The sequence below is a fragment of the Protopterus annectens genome, chromosome 2.part0, assembly GCF_019279795.1.
Source record: "Protopterus annectens isolate FY-2018-M chromosome 2.part0, PAN1.0, whole genome shotgun sequence".
NCBI lineage: Eukaryota > Metazoa > Chordata > Ceratodontiformes > Protopteridae > Protopterus > Protopterus annectens.
The window spans coordinates 1,735,885,102-1,735,904,907 of NC_056728.1; the positions used below are offsets into that span (position 1 = coordinate 1,735,885,102).

Here is a 19,806-nt window from a genome sequence, read left to right on the forward strand (position 1 = left end):
ACTTAGGACCCTAAAATGTATTATTGTTTTAAGAACAAGGTTGCTACATATCAAACGTCAAATTCTCTTCTACAGAAACCCTCATTGACAAAGCTCTGTGTCTAATACTGGCGATAGCATTGTTCACTCCCGTTGCTGTCCCCAAGTTGTGTCAAGAAGTCATGCATGGAGCAATATACTCCTATATGTGACATATGTGCCTAGAAGATTAGGTCGCGTTTTCTGTCCTTGTATTACAGCAAGCAAAGAAAGATATGCACAGAGAACAGCAGTGCATACCACAGAAAATATGCAACTGCCTGGAGGTTTTCCTCTTTAAGGTGATGTCAGTATCTGGATAAACACTAATTGCTACTGTCAGCATGTAAAAGCTGCTGCTTGAACAAATCCCATGGGTCTGTATGTACTAGGTGACAGTGGGAGGCTTACTGGATGGCCCAGTTAAGACTTCTTTCTTGCACACCACACTTTCTCAGTCAGTAGGTGTGTTTTGTCTTCATGTTTTTCTTACCTTCTGTCATGGTTTGGAAATACATCTTGCCGCTGTAGCGTCCAAAACCTGCCACAGTACGAGCTCTGACCTGGAAGACATAGATGGTGCCAGCTTTCAGGTTTCCAATGACTGCAGTGTTTGTGTAGCTCTTTATGGTGGTAGAGTTGTACTCGCTCAATTCCTAGGTCCAAACACAGAGAAAAAGTTTAAAATAATAATGTATTTATTGTATCAGGATGCCTCTGAGTAATAGCATTAGTACACTAAAAGACAGAAGTCCAGATGTACAGATTCATTTTGTGAAAAGTCATTAAATGACTGCTAATACATAAATCCCAAAGGTAAATACTAGGTTATCAGTATGCAGACTATTACAAGTCTAACTAATAATCAGAGGCTAGAATCAAACTGTGTACCTTGCATCTGTGAGGTATAGAACTCAAACATTAAGCCAACCCACCCACAAATTGGATCCCTCCTAAATGGCTCTAGTATTGAGAATCAAAAATTAAGCAATTTCCGATATTAGTTACACATGTGTGGTATTACTGGGAAACTATTTTTTTTTAACAAATCTGTCCTCAGCATTTTAATCTTACTCATTTTTAATTCTTCGTTACGTATTAGAAGAGTTTTGTGCTAACAAAAGATCATGATATGTTAAACATGATAAAGGTACATTCACTCTGCCATTCATTTCATCCTTAAATTTTATTTTTATTTGTTAACAAGGGTGTAGCACTGAGCCCCATGGGCCTATCTCAGACTAAGCCTGGAATGGCCTCCTAGTAAAATGACTTGCTCAGAGTCAAATAGCTAGGCAAAAGAAGTCAAATGTTGTAAACAGATAATTAACAACTCATATCTTTAATCCTCAGTGCCACCTACCAGATGTCTACGGATGCTACTCGGACTGCTACATACTACTCTATCTGCATATTACAGCAAAGCAAACAGGAGAGAAAATAGGTGAAACCACCCTACCACCAAAGCTATGCACTCTGTATATCAGTGCGGTGAGCTAAAAGAAAAAAAAAAAAAGATCTTTCTTCCAACATCAATGATCAGATGCATCCCCTTCCAAACACTATTCAGTGCTACTATCTCTCAAATGTCTATGTCTCAGCTTCTCACTCTTAAAAAAACATGAGTGAGGCTGGAAGTAAGATTATGCACAGCAAACTGGCAGAGACAGAAACAAATTTGGAGGGACATGCTTAAACTAGATAAATTCCATACATTTTGGTAGCCGAGACACAATGTGCAAAAGCTATGATGGAAATGCCTAATTTTCAACATCCCAGCTGAATGGCTAAGATGGAAATAAGGTAGTGGATACTTAAAGGGAAGATAAGGAATATGAAGTAAACATACCTGGCTTACTAACCCTAAATAACCCCTATGCCAAGATATGTGAGACAATCAGGAAAAAGATGGACAGAACACTACATGAAATGGTATCAAGAGCAACAGAGATTACATGTTACAGTGCAGGTCACCAGTGACTGTGTGCCTTGGAATATTGTGTTCCACTGTGGAAACTGGATCTAAGAAAGACCTAATACAATGGGTAAAAAAATCACTCATGGGTACTGCAGACAGTAAAGGACTAGAGTCAAAAGTATTATGAAGAAAAACAAAAGGGCTTTGTCATATACACCCTACACAAATGTAAAGGTGGGAAATGTAGCAGCACAGGCGTCCAAAATGTCTCTGACATGACATTGATCAAAAAGGCCAAAAGAGGGTATGGAACAAGTCTGGACTAAGAGAAAGTAACAAATAATGAGAGGATATTTTTCTTCAAAGAAAGAGAGTTGGACACATGAACAGATCTGACAGAGGAGAAGACAGGAGGAACAGAGGAAGTGTGAATAAAGAAAGGAAGTTTCAAGAATGTACAAGGCAGGAAGAAGAGAAGTTGTATAAATGACAACAAAAAGATGAAGCTACCACAGCAAGAAGAGTGTGTAGATTTGTCAGATGCTATGGCTTACAGGTAAACTGGGTGTTTCCTGCAGATGCTGTCTGTTTTCAGTGTCTTATTGGGATGCATGTTTCTTAGGTTCATAGGTTCATAGGTGTGTATTAGGCCAATGGCCCTGGAGCCATTACAAACCTAGTCCATAGAAGTTCCCTGGCATCATGCCACCATTAGTTCCTGGTGCCTCTATCAAGTAGAGCCACTGGAGTGATCCCCGGGCTGAACTTTCTAGTTCCCATCCACTCATCAAGATTTCTCTTGAAAAGGGCCAGTGACATGCTCTGTTTGACATGAATGGGAAGTCTATTCCAGAGCATGGGCAGTCTCTGGGTTATGAATCTGACCCTCCACCATGTTCTGTTGATTGTGGTAATGAGGTTGAGGTCTCTGAACCATGTGGTGTGGAGGGAGTGGGATTTCTTTAGGTGTAACATTTCTAACAGGGCTGGGTCAGACATGGCTTTGTAAGTCAAGCAGAGATCGCCTCTAAAAAGACGATATGAGACAGAGAAAAGCTGGAGTTTTTTTGAGTCTGTCCATGTAGGGCATGTGTTTAAGGCCTATGATCCTCTTCGTGAGGTACTTATGTGGCCTTTCCAGCTGTTGCAGGTGGTTAGCGAGGTACATGCCAAATGGGGCATTATACTCGATGACTGGTCTAATGAGGGAAGAGTAGAGAGAGATGATGACCTCTTTCTTCCTTGATGCAAAACCCTTGGTAATGAGATGTGCCACACAGAAGAACTTTCTGACCCCAGTGGCAATGTGGTGGTTGAAAGAGAGGCTGCTGTCAAACTGTGTCCCCAGATCTCTTATAACGCCTTCAGTGTTTAGTGGGCTACCATTAATGTGGTAATTAGAGGGAACTGAGTTTTTCCCAAAGGGAATGATGACGCACTTTTTGGCATTGAGTTTAAGGCCATGGTTTTGACACCAGCCGTTGGTCTTAGTGAGGCATTTTTGTAGGATGTCTACTTCACTTGGGGAGTTAATAATGGGTCCAAGCATGCAATCGTCTGTGAACTTGGTCAGCCAGAGTCCCTTCGTGTTGGCCTGGACTTCTAAGAAGTAGATGCCAAACAGGAGAGGACACAGGACTGATCCCTGTGGGACTCCACTCGTGACTGGTTGGCAGTCTGACTTGGGAGTCTTCTATTTTCACACTGTGGGTTCATCTGTCAGCCAGTTTGCAACCCACCTAGTGATATAGGGGTTGATGCCTAGTTTGGTGAGTCTATCAATAATTCCTGAGTGGGGAATGGTATCAAAGGCCTTGGCCAGATCGAGGTAGGCTGTAACAACTGCCTTGGCAGCTCTGGTGACTGACTCAAAGAAGTCAACCAGGTTGAGCAGGAATGATCTACCATTCACAAAACCAAACTGCGTGGGATCCAGAGTTTGGAGATTCTCTATATCCTTGTTAATTAGGTCCATGATGATGTGCTCCACAGCCTTACATATCAGGCTCATCAGGCTAATGAGGTGATAATTCCCAGGGTCTGTAGTCACTCCCCCTTTATGGAGAGGGATGATTGTAGCAGTGTGCCATTCTGTAGGGATAAAACCTGAAGTGAGGCTGTGATTGAACACAGCACACAGGTGTGGTGCCAGTTCACTTTATAGTTCATTTAGAACACAGCCAGGGATATTGTCAGGTCCCATGGAAGCTGTATTCTTGGTCTTGGACAATGCAGTTTTAACCTGTGCAGTAATGCTGGGTGTCTGGCATTCTTCGGGTATTGTGATTGGTCCTTTAGGGGTGGAGGGGTAAAGATGGCACTGAATCTGTCAGCCAGTATGTTGGCAATAACTGTTGGCTCAGTATAGAAGGTACCATTGTGCAGTAACTCAGAGCAAATCTGGGTATTGCCGTGGAGATTCCTGATATAAATGTAGAAGGCTTTGTGGCTGTTTTTAGTGTCTGATGCAATTCTGCCTTCATAGCTAGCTTTAGAGGTTTTGATGAGGGATCTCAACTTTTTGTTGAGGCTAATAAGGGAGATTTTCAAGTCTTGGGACTTCACCTTTTTCTGCAACAGTTTCTTCCTTCTGTTGTAGAGTTTTTTAATGGCAGTGGACCACCAGTTGGCTTCCTTTTTTGGAGGAGAGCGTCTTGGTTCTGTTGGGTATGGCTAGTTCCATGCAATGTGCGTGTTTGTACAGTGCATTGGTGTATGATTCGCTGGTCATGCACATATTTTCCATTTGCATGGGTGCTGGGAAGTTAGCCACCTCTGTTTTTAGGAGCCCAAAGTCAGCTTTGAAGAAGTTTTTCATGGTGGTCACCTTTGCTGGTGGTGTGGGTGAGATGTGGATTTCCATGGTAATTAGTTTGTGGTTGGATCTAACCAGGGAGGAATTGACTATTGGTGTTGAGCAACGGTTGCCCATGTTAATAATAACCAGGTCATGGATGTTGCTTCCTCTAGTGGGGGTAAGAATGAGCTGGTCCAGTGCATTGGAATTAATGAATTCCAGGAAGTGTTGGGCAAGTGTATTGGTGCATGAGCAGTTTTCCCAGTTGATGAAGGGGTAGTTGAAGTCACCCGGTATGAGAGTGTTGGGTTGGACCCTAATAGTTTCCAGGGTGCTTAGGAATGTGGAATGAGAGTCTTGGGACATGGTTCGGGACCTATAGCAGGCTACGACCTGAATCGCCATCTTGCCCACTGTTAGTTCTACCTGAAGTATCTCCGATGCATTATGCTGGGCTACTAGTCTGGAGGTGTGCATATCCTTTATGAATATGGAGACGCCACCACCTTTCGAGCTTTGGTCCATTGTCTGGGGCTGAAAGGTGTGAAATGAGTTATAGCCTGGTAGTGTTGGGGTGCTTTCTTCTGCTTTAAACCAGGTTTCCTTTACAACAAAAATGCCGATGTTCTCCATTTTGAGGAGTGCTTCGAGCAAGTGCATCTTGAGATTTAGACTTCTAGCACTGAGCAGCATGGCTCTCAGATTGCAATTATTTAAAGCTGTTACAGTGGTAATTTGGTCTTTGGAACACTGTCTAAAAAAGGCACTACATGCATGGCAAGAGCCTTAGCCAGTATCCGGAAACCTAGGGGTGACAGAAGATGGCCATCTCTGGCAAAGCATCGAGGTCTGTCAATCACGTCATCCCAAGCAGGCACATACTGGATCCCCTTAGAATGACAGCAGAAACTTAGCCAATTGTTGAAGTTAATAATTTTCTGCTTGTACTGCAGTATCATTCTGGGCGATGGTAGGATGCTGCTCAGGGCTAAGGTCATACCTGCCTGGGCACATAATCTGAGAACTCCTTTATGTCTCTTTTCATGTAGTCCATGGAGGTATGTCTCAGGTCATTCACATCCACATGGGCAATGACAAAGTCATACTTGTACTTGTTGTGGAGTAACCTAAGTGCGTGTGTTATGTGTTGGATCCTGGCACTCGACAGACAGCTGACTGTTACCTTCTCTTTCTCCTTATTCATCCTAGTGAGTGGGACATCAGTGTGCCTCACTATTGAGTCACCTATGATTACTGTATTGGGTAAACTGTTTTGCCTTAGGGGCTTAGGTTGAGGGGCACACTGTGTAGGTGAGTTATGTGTCCTCTGATTTGTGCTGTGTTGTGGTGGTCAAGTGCATTTCTGATTTGGAGGCCTCTGCTGTTTGGGTAGATTTCTATTGAAAGCCTCCATGAAAGTGGGTGTGTGGTTTGCATTTTTATCTGAGAGCTGTGATGGTGGGTGTTCTGGAGGGCTGTGTGTTCCATGTGGTGTGGTGCAGATGTTGACCTTCTCCTCTTGACTAGCTATTCCGGTCTTGGTTGGAGAGAGTATGTCTTCCAATTTGGAGCTATAAGTGCATCTCTCACAAGTCTGAGTGTTGGGAGGTAAGAGGAGAAGGTTGTCTGTGTACATGAGGCAGTTGCTACACTGCCTCAGAATGCCCAAGTTCATCAGGTTAATAGGAGAAAGCACAGGGAACTGACCTTTAGACATGCCAGGAGGGATGGTAATTATTAATAAGTACTGGAGCTGTTTCCTTATAGGACGTTTAGTGCTGTTAGCACTAATGTGTGCTACAATAACTGCTACAAGAAACCAGATGAAATGCTAGGTGAATAAGCTAGTTAAATACAAGAGAGAAGAGAACTAGCAAGATCTAAGGGAAAAATTGAAGAGCAGACTTTCTGGCACTGGTAATAGCTTACCCTAGCTTAGTGGTGCTGCACGAAGGGCAAACCCATGCAAACACGGGCTTTTAAAACAAAAAGTTGAAAGGGAGCTAGAAACCACTCCTTTTGTGGTAGATAGGCTACCTAGTGCTTACCACTCCCACTGATAAGCTGAGAGGCTTCCCTCTAACACAGAAAGGTCTGGGGAACTCAGAAACTACAATACAGTCCTGAATACAGCAAATCTATAGCTGGATAACTCTAGTAACATGAAAGGAGGGAAAAAAAGCTAGAACCTTTTTTTAAAAATATAACAGTAGAAAACGAGCTAACTGATTTAAACAAATTAACCAATTAACCAATAAAAAAGCTCAAAACTGAGCCCTGTTCCAGCAGTCTTCAATCAGACAAGCTCCAGCTGCACACTCCTGCCACTAGGGTGCAGGGGAACCTTCTCCAAAAAAGATGGCCTGGATTAGTGCTCAAGTTATACAAACAAAGCTAGATTCAGCAGGTCTGAATGTAGTCTATTCTACAGCAAACACGACGGACCAATTTCAGAAAGAAAGTTCAAATAAGCAGACACAATAAGCCTTTAACCAGAAATTCCCAACTTAGAAGGGCAGAATCTACCATCTCCTCCTACAAGAGTGCAGACCACAAACCTTCTTCATGTAAAATAATTGGCCTGAAGCCCAAGTGCTTAAACCAGAACTAAGACACTTTTAGAATAACAGACACTAAGCCTTCAATCAGCAACTCCCAACTTAGAAGGATGTAAGCTACCTGTCCTGGCACAAGAGTAGTTGTGTCTTTCGGCTTTTCCCGGTTAGGGGTCGCCACAGCGGAACTCCGGTCCGCTAATGATTGGCAGTTGATTTTTACGTGCTGAGTTGCCGGCCCTAACGCACAACCTTCAACGAAGGTACGCCCATTCACACGTCTCCACAGAAGACGCTCTAGCTGAGAATCGAAAGGGACAACGTCTTGCTGTGAGGCAACAACGCTACTGCAGCACCACCATAATGTAAAACATCTGTCCAGAAGCCCAAGTGCTTAAACCAAAAGGCTTAGAATAACAGTTACAATTGAATCAGGCTACTAATAAGCAGTAATAAATGCATCAGAGTAAATGCAATTGAGTACTTTTAAGAATAGGCAGCAAAAGCAAAATAAAGTAATAAAGTAGGTAGAAACACAAATACAGTAAAAGTAGATGAATAAAGTGCATTTTTTTAATATAACAGTAGCAAACAAGCAAACTGATTTCAACAAATTAACCAATTAACCAATAAAAAGCAAAAAACTGAGCCCTGTTCCAGCAGTCTTCAATCAAAGTCTAACTGCACACTCCTGCCACTAGGGTGTAGGGTAACCTTCTCCAAAAAAAGATGGCCTGGATTAGTGCTCAAGTTATACAAACAAAGCTAGATTCAGCAGGTCTGAATCTAGTCTATGCTACAGCAAACAAGGTGCACCAATTTCAGAAAGCAATCATGCAATTAAGCAGGCACAATAAGCCTTTAACCAGCAATTCCCAGCTCAGAAGGGCAGAATCTACCCTCTCCTCCCACAACAGTGCATACCACAAACCTTCTTAATGTAAAATAACTGGCCTGAAGCCCAAGTTCTTAAACCAGAACTAAGACACTTTTTGGAATAACAGACACTAAGCCTTCAGTCAGCAACTCCCAACTTAATAGGATGTAAGCTGCCTGTCCTGCCACAAGAGTGGAGACCACAAACTTTCTTAATGTAAAACAACTGGCCTGAAGCCCAAGTGCTTAAACCAAAAGGCTTAGAACAACAGTTACAATTTAATCAGGGTACTAACAAGTAGTCCAGCAGTTTGTGTTGTTGCCTCACAGTAAGAGGTTCTCCGGTTCGATTCTCGGCTGGAGCACCTTCTGTGCGAAGTCTGCATGTCCTCCCCATGGTCGTGTGATGTTTAAAGACATGCAGGTAGGTGCGTGCATGAACTGGTGTGCCTTCTTTGAAGGTTGGACATCAGCCTGGCACCTCGGCACCATAAAAATCGACTGGCAATCATTAGCGGACCGGAGTTCCGCTGTGGCGACCCTTACCGGGAAAAGCCAAAAGACAAAGTCTAACAAAAAGTAATAAATGCAGCGGAATAAATGCAATTGAGTACTTTTAAGAACAGGCAGAAAAAGCAAAATAAAGTAAGAAGAAACACAAATACAGCAAAAGCAGATGAATACAGTGCAATTTTTTTATATATAACAGTAGCAAATGAGCAAACCAATTTTAAAAAAAATTACCCAATTAACCAGTAAAAAAGTTAAAAACTGAGCCCTGTTCAAGCAGTCTTCAATCAGACAAGTTCTAACTGCAAACTCCTGCCACTAGAGTGCAGGGTAACCTTCTCCAAAAAAGATGGCCTGGATTAGTGCTCAAGTTATACAAACAAAGCTAGATTTAACAGGTCTGAATGTAGTCTATGCTACAGAAAACAAGGTGCACCAATTTCAGAAAGAAACAGTTCAAATAAGCAGGCACAATAAGCCTTTAACCAGAAATTCCCAGCTCAGAAGGGCAGAATCTACCCTCTCCTCCCACAAGAGTGCAGACCACAAACCTTCTTAATGTAAAATAACTGGCCTGAAGCCCAAGTGCTTAAACGAGAACTAATACACTTTTAGAATAACAGACACTAAGCCTTCAGTCAGCAACTCCCAACTTAGAAGGGTGTAAACTAGTTAGTTTATTTATTTAGTTGTTTACTTTCTTACATACCCTGATAGGCAACCAGGCAACCGCCCTATTTTCAGTGGGTGACCAGGGAGATAGTCTCCAATTTGCACTTTCAAGACACAAGCAATATATACAAGGTAAAGAAAACTATGCATGAAAGAAACACACACACAATATTAGTACTTACATGAAATTAAGCTTAGTAATAAAATGATAGTATATTTATTCATAGGATCATAGGAGGTTACTAGGCTAATGGCCTTGGGGCCCTTACAAGCCTAGCTAAGAGTTTATCCCCAAAAAAGAAACCTCAGTCAGCACTTGTTGCCCCTGTGAATGAGGGACAAAGGTGGAACCCCTGGGACAAATTTATGGTTTCCCACCCACGCATTAAGGTTGCATTTGAAGAGAACCAGTGAGGTACTCTGTTTGACATGTATGGGATGTCTATTCCAGAGATGGGGCAGCCTCTGGGAGACAAACCTATCTCTCCAGCAGGTTTCGTTGATGTCACATATTAGATTTAGGCATATCGAACGGGTAATGCGTGAGGAGTTAGACTTACGGATATGGAGCATCTTTAGTAGGGCAGGTACTGCCTTGCAGGCAAGGAAATAGATCGCCTCTGAGCAATCTGTAAGATACTTAGTAGAGTGATAGTGATTTAAACCTGGCCGCATAGGATAGGTGTTGGAGGCCATGGATTCTCTTTATTTCTGTGGCCTTTCCATTTGGTGCAGGTGTTTGGAGAGGTACATACCAAATGGGTCATTATTCTCAATCATAGGTCTAATAAGTGAGGAGGACAGAGAGGTAATAACCTCCTTTTTTCTGAATGCATTCCCTTTACTTATAAGATGAACCAAATAAAAGGTTTTTCTGACCACAGCCGCCACATGATGGTCGAATGTGAGAATGTTGTTAACCTGAGTACCTAGGTCTCTCACCACAGGTGATTTTAGTTCATAATTTGTTGTCCAGGTTATTCCCACTAGGTTGGTGGTCTGTCTACTGGGGAAACTGAAGGTGGTATTTGTACACACTAGGGTAGATCTATCCAGTGCAATGGAGGATTCGTCCAGAATACATACATAACAAAACATATTCTGTTTTAGTCTATACATAAAATTACATGTGCAGTTAGTGCAGTGCAGTTTAATTGCGGAGATATTTGAAGTTATTTCAGCTATGAGTTCATTATACACTAGTTTTTAATACAAAAATATGAGAAATATAGATAACCTATATATATATATGGTGAGAGATAAATGTACGGTTAAGTTAGAACACAGTTCATATGTGAGTGGTGAAGCATAACTGAAAGGCTTAGCTAAATCAGAGAAAGTGCTTTTTTATTATCTTTTACATCAGGCAGGTGGCTTTGTTTTTTAGTTGCTTTTGAATTAAGTTGAAATTTTGCAATTTTGTTAGGGTGGCAAAGCATACGAACACCACCTGGTTGTCAGGTAGTTATTTTAGTTTGAGAGACAGTCGTGATCTACTTTATTTATTTGAGTTGTACAGATATAACAATGTAATTAGAATGACATTTTTTAGAAAAGAAATTAAGTTATATAAATCTGAAGATTACTGTACCTGTACAAGGTTGCTAAGGCCTGGAACTGCTTACCTGTATCCATCAGGTCTATACCATTCCTCCCATCCTTCAAAACTACTCTGAAAGACTTCCTAGCTAAAATCTGCCTCTGTTCTTGCTCAAAGCCAGGTTACACTATATCTCTAAATGTGAACAAGTACCTTTTCATCCCTTATGCCTCCTTACTCTCCCTTCTTCACTTACGTCCTTACTGCTTTCTAATTCTCTTCCCTGACTTTCTCTCTAAATATACCATATGCCTGTTTTTCCCTCACTTCATATTGCAGTTCTATTTATATTAGATTAACTTACCTTTAATTTTTCTACAAACTGTCTAAAATTTCTCTAAATATTAAATGATTGTCTTAGACAATATTTTTATATTAGGTCTAATATGTTATAATTATTTAAACTGTAGATGTTTTTGTTTTATTTTTGAAGTTTGTAAAATTATTATTCTTAAAATGTTTTGTAATAATTTGGAGCTTTTCTCCCCCAGGTCTTGGCTGAAAATAGACTTTTACCCAGTTGAACCTGCCAGGTAATCAAATGTCAATAAATAAATAAATAAAATTACGGCACAGGTTTCACAGTTTTTCCTCATGAGTCAACAATGAAAATGTGACAAAGCAGTACACCATGACTCCGCTATCCTGCTGTCCCTCTGTATTCAGCCTGCTTCATGCTTCTAACACTGCAATTTACATGCTTTTATCCACACTCCCTGCTAACATACGTGCAGGCATTTCACTCATGGAAAACGATGTTTAGGGCAACAATCTGCTTTACAGTTCATATTTTGTTATTTGCAAAATGTTGACTGTTGCAGTTTTTTCAACCACTTAGTATGATTTCTGCTGCATCATTGCTTAGTAAGTGATTTTTTTGTTATGTTCAAAAGGAATAGCTTTATCAGTCACAAAGTGAAACACTGTTTTACAAGAGAATGCAATCTCAACCCTGACAGTCAAAGCCCACTACCCACTTCACCTCTTTTGTGTATTCAAAAGCATTCCTGTCAGTGGTTTTGCTCTGGTACTTTGCAGTCTGGGTCACTGTATTGTTAAGATTGGTGAGACAAACTGTAAAGTTCAGTTATTGCCAACAGTATTCTAGGCCAGGCAGAAGCACTTTAAACACTAATTCACTGAGGCAGCTTTGCATGAAACAAGTTTCAGGGCTGTAGCACTAAGAGTTTGCCATCAGGCCTTAGGGGGATCAGCATGTACATTTTTCATAGTTCATGCCAGCTGTTGTACAGTCAGATCTGAAACATTAAACAGCGAACCTGATGTGCCATCTGTGGTGGCCAGTAGAGGAATGACTGATGTGTAAACACAGTATAAGTGACATTACCTGGGAAGGAGGATGCAGTAGACACAAAGCCCACTCAAAGCACAGTAATATTTAGCAACAGCAGCCTCAGAGAGGAAATATCATAGCAAAAACACAGCATGCAGAGTCCCACAGCACTGTCTGCATCTACAGACGTACATCACTGATGCAGTGTTAAACTAATGCATTTCTCAAGAACCCACTTCATGTTACAGGAAGTTATTCTTTCAGCACACTTTTGCAGCACATGTAAAAGGGCATCATGTATTTAATGGAGAAATAAATGAACATATGAACACATAAAAGTTAAGAAAAGAAAAGGACTTATTGTGTGGAACAGTACTTAACACTAAACTGATAAGTGCAGGTATAAATTTATTCATACACCTGATAGATAATCTTCTCTCAAACAGCTACTGGTATATCTTTGTATCCCAATATATATGGACACAGTCCTCTGTAATGCAGTACACACTTTTTCAAACTTCATTTTTCACTTATTTTTTGTTTCGCCAAAGCCTTTCTTCAAGTGTTTCACAATCCCCAAATGCACTGTGCACTCCACATTTTGACTGATATGCAACAGACTCCACTTACCTGTAAATAAGCTAATTTTATTTGAAGTCTAGTTTGTTATAATAATGCAAGTGTTCCACAATAACTAAATAAACTGTTAAATATAAAAGGCACAATACTCAAAACTTGTCATCATTCATTCAAATATACTTAAAAGTTCAAGTAATCAAGTATATCAACATCTTTTTAGTTGATGTTGCACAGTATAGCAATGCCCTTTCCAAGTAATACACAAAAACAAATGCTTTAAGACAACTTTCAAAGACAAGGTTGACATCTTTCAAAGTAGTGGCTGATCTAACTGACTAACTGCTGCATGTTCTGGGTAGCTATAGCACTTAGACTTCAGATTTCACTTATTTTTCATTGGTTCTTGTGTTTTCCTGTTTAATACTTAATGTGTGAAACTGCAATGCACGCAGCGCTGTGGAAGTTGTGTTTACATAATGGGTAGTGCCCTCAAATAAATTCTCTCCTCTTGTTCTGTTGAAAGGTTACCTTCTTCTAACTCTGGTGAGTGAGTTATCCAATTTTGCTCTGTCTGAGCACCTTTTGTTGGGCTACAGTGAGCTGTGAGATGCTGCGCTGAGGTGAGCTGACTTGAGTATCCATGATCCATTGCTTAGCTGCACACCCCTACATTTTTCCAGTTCAGCAAACTTCTCCCCTGTATTTTCCCCGTTTCTCTTTAGTTCCCTACTAACTTCCTTCACGTGGCAGCACTGGTCATTATGGAGGACAGTCAACTGATCATCATAATCCCAGCCTTATAGTACATGATATCATAAGACAGTATAAGAACTACCTCGTGCTCACTGAAAACAAACTCCTACTTTACCCAAAGATTCTATCTGTGAGATGTGGTGCTACTCAGCTAAACTGAAGGCATCCTTCACTCAGCCAGTAGCATCGCAGTGAGCTTAACACTGTCTAACTCCCATCCACACCTATAAATCATCAACATACTGTAAAAGCAAAGCTGCCATATGCTCTACCCAAATCTCCTACAACTCTAAAATGAAGACATCAGCTTACACCCTCAAATCTACCTCCTGCACACTACCCAGCATCATCAGGTCTATACCAATATACAGCATGTTCTGAGACTACAGTAAACACAACTACAAAAGTGGGTCACACAACCAGCATGGAGAAGTCCTTAAGGCAGTAGCAAGCTTGAACATCTGGCAATGTCCTGTTAATAGCCAACTCCATTGTAAGATGCACAGATGCTCCATTTACCAAGCTGAGAAAACACACAGAGGCAGTTAGCTGCTTCTAAGGAACCAGGCTCTGCAATGTTATTAGGCTCTTAAGTTCCATCTTTCCAGGTACACATATGACCTGATCATTGCGCATGCAGGAGTGAATGACTGAGAGGTACTTCCTTGGGTCATATGAAGAGGGACATAATGGATCTCTCAGAGTCATTTGGTGTGAAACTAATATTGATCAGTATCTTACCATCACCAAAAATGATGCCTCAATATAAGCAAAATATAATTGACTTTAATTATTGGCTTAAATACTGGTTTCATTCTATGGGAATTTAACATGCATTAACCTAGAAGGAGATCATTGACAACTCCAGCTACTTTGCTAGGGATGGTCTGCATCTATCTGTCCTTAGAGCTTCTGTATACTTGTCAAGACTTTTTCCTCCCCTTTTTGTGCCTTTCTTAGGCAAGATCAGTCTACTCAAAATCACAATATTAAGGTAGCACTGCTCAATGCTAGAATCCTTAACAAAAAATGTACTCCTTAAAGGCATTTCTAACCCTAGTTACAAAATCACTGGTCAAATTTACTATGTAATTCTCTCGCCAGAAAGAGTATGTGGCGTTTACGACCCATTACTTATTCTGTTACATATTTTTCATGCATCATTATTTAACATGCATATTAAGAATTCTCTTCTATCTTGTATATAATGTATGGTCAACATTATTGCTTGCCAAATATATTAATTATTTTCTTTTATTGTATTCACATATTGTACTATCTGTTATTATCTTAATATTTGTAACCACTGTTTAAATTTTTTGATTCTGTTTAATGTGTACTGTGCAGCTTTTCTCCCAGGGTCACCACTGAAAATGGGCTTATATCCAGTCAGGATGTTCCCGGTAAACAAATGTCAAATAAATAAAATAAATATCTGACCATAATCTATTAACACTTACCATAAGTGTAGGACCAAAGTTACCCTTTGACTACTCTGTTTTCAAACACTACTTCAAGGCAAATCTACATCAAATAACTGATGACCTGATGAAATGCAAGCACCCTTCGCATCCTGATGATTCTACCTCACATGCAACCTTATTCACGGATAAGGTTCAATGCCCACTTCTAGGCTTACACTGAGGCATTGATCCTCATAAGCCATAAATACAGTGTCAAACCCATGTGATAGAAATGCCAGTATTAACAAACTCTACGATAAGACGAACAAACTCATACCATGGAAAAATAAACTTAATACCTCAGCAGCTACAGATAAACTCAAAAAAGATCAATAAAGAACTAATCAAATCCTCCAAAAGCAAGAAAAAATGAGAACTGCCACCCACACTAACAATAACCACAAATCCTTCTTTAGTTATATCAGGAACCTGACAGGTAATATGTAACAATGCTCTTGAGATAATACTAAATAACAACATATACCAATCTGCTGAAGACATAGCCAATGTAAGTGGAGAAATTCAACTTAAACTTTACTCCCTTATCTGTGTCTAATTGTCTGGAGTACATTAGTATGCCTGTGTCCTCTCACAATCGCAGCTGAACAAGTCCTAAACGCTCTCTCTTAGGCTAAGAACATTAGTTTAGTGGGACCAGACGATGTGGCAAACTGTCTTCTTAGCAGCAGCAAAAACTGTCTGGATCATTTTTTTAGTGTCTGTTGAATCTCAGCCTTTCCCCACTGGATTTGTACCAGAGATATGCAGAACTCCTGCAGTTATCCAATTCCACCAAAAGGGATCCATGCTTATCTGGAATACTATACTATAGACCAACATTTTGGGTTTCATTATCAAACATATAGGCAGTCTACAAACATGGGTTCAAATCAATCTGGGTTTGTTAAAGGCAAATTCTGACACCTAAACCTGGCAGAATTTGCTGAACAAGTTTCTGAGACATTAATTTCAGGCAAATTGTTTCACACTGCATACTTGGCCAAAGCTTTTGATACCATTCCACATTCTGGCAACACTGATAAACTAATTAGACTATATGCAAACTTCTCTGTTACCCACTGAATAGTAAACTGGTACACCAACGGGACCCACTCTATCAGTGTTGGAGGCATATTCTCAGTCAATACACTAGTCACTAGTGGTGTACCTTGGGGATCTGTGCTAGGACCACTCCTCTTTGGTATCTACTTCTCTGACATCGAGGTCAAAACCAAGGTCCTGTGACTGATGAGATTTGCTGATGATTTCAAACTGGGATCTGTCATAAACACCCCAACTAACCACCAGATTCTCTACGAGGAAGGCCTAACATGCACTAACAAGCGGTGCTTATACCACACCCTCTAACAAAATGTCAAGAAATGCAGCACTATGTCCCTTTGGCAAACCCAGGCACCCATGCCCCCCTAAAAATTGACTTGGTTATTAGGGACTTTCATTGACAATGAACTATCCTTTGGCTACCATTTTACAACTTTTGTTAGGAAATCCTTCTATATAGCCAGACTAATCAACATGAGTTTATCTTCTAGATTAAAGGAAGTCATCACCCCTCTACTTCTCCTTTATTAGGCCAGCTCTAAAGAATAATTCACCTTTGCTATGTACTTGTCTAAGCACATGACCCACCTGAAAAGACCACAGTGTTTCCTTACTATGACAATAAAGGGCATGTCCACCTTGAACTACCCTGACCTCACTCTTTTCTATGTTCTATCAGCTTTTGAGAGGGGACCTCGGATTAGCCTTCAAAGTCTCAAAGGATCCTGTCCCCTACAACCTCCTTCACAGCCACAAAACTAATAATACCCTAAACTCCCACTCAAGAGATCTGAACTTTTACAACATAAATAAGACTTGCTGGCACGATAGGTATGCATTACACAGAATATATCTTTTATGGAATAGACACCTCTGGTTGTAAAGCACAGTAGTTCCCTGACCCTTTTTAAGCACAACCTGGACAATTGGGTGGGAATTGTAACTGCAATTCTGGTATGGCCTCTCAAGCCCTTATGGAAAGGGGACATAACAAGGCCCAAAGTAACTCAACCTGTTGCAGGTCTGGTACTAATTAATTCAAGTCATGATAAATTCAAAGCAGAATCATGGTACCTCCCCTAAATGGCAAAAAAACACTCATTTACTTCTTATCCATGACCATGTTATAACCCATCGATCAAGTCATCGCCTTTAAATACTTTGGTATGTGGTTTGATCTCACACTGAACTTTCATTTTCACCTAAAACAAATATGGAAGAAAGTTAATTCCTTCCTATTTTGGTCCTATAAAATTTCCCCCTTTCTCCCCCAGACTAGCCAGGAATGCCACAGGCAAAAGTGTTTTACTAGCTTGAATATGGACTTTCACTGATTGCAGCAGCATGCAAGAAAAAACTCTTCCATCTTCCAAATGATAAGCAACTCTATCTGCCTTTTTATAACCTTTTCTCCTAAAAATGAGACTCACTGTATCACGCTTAATAAAGCCAACCATCTTCCTGTCCAACAACCAGCCAACCTGCTTATTGGATTCCAACTCTACAAGCTGCACAGAGTGGACTCCTGTCCTTCCCTTTCCTCCAACCTCTTCAGATGACTTCCAGTTGCAATCTAAGGTGTTTTAACCACTTTGGTAACTTATTCAATGTCACAGAAAGTACAGTTTTGTACCTACCATAAATGTAGATGTTCGAGGATCCACATTGCTGCAGTCCTAACTATTGGGTAGTCCGCTGTCCAGTCGGCCCGAATACCAAAGTATATGGCTGACGTCGGTCAGGGCGCATTAGACTGACGTCAGTACGTCAGGGTACTAATGCGCATGACCGACGTCATATCCTCAGTCTTTTCTTGCCCCAGATGTCAGAAGACCCTGAAAAGATAAGGCCAAAAACCAAACACTGCCAACATACCTGCACCAAAATATATATCTACAAAATATACAAAATTAGCAGATTATAACCTCACCTACACAACCACCCCTAAACACAGAGGGGAAGGAGGGAGGGTAAATTGGACTGCAGCAATGTGGATCCTCGAACATCTACATTTATGGTAGGTACAAAACTGTACTATGTTCTTCATTCCACATTGCTGCAGTCCTAACTATTGGGTAGAATCCCAAAGCAGAGGTAAGGGAGGCTGGCAAATCATAAGGAAGCAGGAACTGACAACATGCCTTGCAAAATAGCTGTGGCAAAACCAGCCCTAGACTTAGAGTAGAGAGGAAGGTGATAATGCTTAGAGAAAGTATGCACTGAACTCCAAGTAGCTGCCTCCAAAATATCCTTAGTTGCCACCCCCCTTAGAAATGCTGTTGAAGTGGCAGTAGCCCTAGTGGAATGAGGCCAAATCCCAGCTGGAATTTCCTTGCCATGATGGGAATAACAAAATGTAATGCAACACCCAATCCATCTAGAAATAGTTTGTTTTGACACAGGCTTGCCCTGAGAACTCAAAGCAAAAGAAATAAACAACTGCTGAGACTGCCTAAAATCTTTAGTCCTGCTCAAGTAATAACGCAATTGCCTGTGTACATCTAAAGTGTGCAAAATCTTTTCCCCTTTATTTTGGGGATCTGCATAAAAAGTAGGCAAATGGATAGTTTGGTTTAAAGCCACACTAGAAACCACCTTAGGCATAAAGGAAGGATTAGTACGTAAAGATACCCTATCCTTATGAAAAATCAAAAAAGGTTCCACTGCCATAAGGGCCTGTAACTCAGAAACCCTTCTTGCATAAGTAATGGCCAACAAAAAAGCAGTCTTCCATGACAAGTATCTCAATTCAGCAGTAGCCGCAGGCTCAAAAGGTTGTAGAGTAAGTTTCTCCAACACAAAATTGAGATCCCAAGCAGGAGTAGGAGCTCTACGTGGGGGTCTTATATTCTTTGCCCCTCTAAGAAATTGCTTGAATAAAGGATGCGAAAACAATGGTGGATCACAATCATAATGAGCTGAAATTGCTGCAGCATGAATCTTAATGGAAGAGAAAGACAAACCTTTGTCCAATAACTCAGTAAGATATTGAAGAACCACACTCAAATTTGGCTCAGAAATCTCCAAATGGTTTGCTGCACTCCAAAATAAAAATCTCTTCCATTTTTCTGCGTACACTTTCCTTGTACTAGGTCTCCTGGCTTCCATAATCACATTTAAAACTTGTTGAGGAAGCTGAGACCTGCTGCCTTTCAAAGCAGAATATGCCAGGCTGTTAGATGAAGAGAGTGAAGCTTGACATTGAGCAGGTGACCGTCTCTCTGAGACAACAGGTGTGGAATCAAGGGTAAAGGCCATGGAGGCTTCTTTACCAGACTCCTCAGTAATGGGTACCAGTGTTGCCGAGGCCAATCTGGAGCTATTAAAATCATCCTTGGCTTGTCTTGTCTGACCTTTAGAAGCACTTTTGGAAGAAGAGGCAGAGGTGGAAACGCATACACATGAAGATTTTTCCAACTGAAAGAAAGAGCGTCCACTTTCCAAGCTGTGTGATGAAACCTCTTTGTGCAAAACTTTGGCAGCTGGTGGTTTAGTGGAGAAGCGAACAGATCTATGTCTGGAGTTCCCCATGACACTGTCAATTTTTGAAATACATGAAGATCCAGTTTCCACTCGTGGGGATCCATGATTTGTCTGCTTAACACATCTGCTAAGGAGTTCTGTGCTCCCGGCAGAAACCTTGCCTGAAGAGTTAGTTGCAAGCTGAGCGCAGTCTCCCATAAAATCATTGCTTGCCTGCACAATGGGT

General features: G+C 40.9%; 1 protein-coding gene across 2 annotated transcripts in view; it reads right to left on the minus strand.

The window, feature by feature from the left end:
* Nucleotides 1–19,806, minus strand: part of EPHB2 (EPH receptor B2) — a 2,126,559-nt gene that overhangs the window by 188,152 nt on the left and 1,918,601 nt on the right. For both annotated transcript variants that reach the window (XM_044061768.1, XM_044061767.1), the window contains exon 7: nucleotides 512–674. In XM_044061768.1, coding sequence (XP_043917703.1) covers nucleotides 512–674 — 163 coding nt within the window. The remainder of the gene's footprint in view (nucleotides 1–511; nucleotides 675–19,806) is intronic.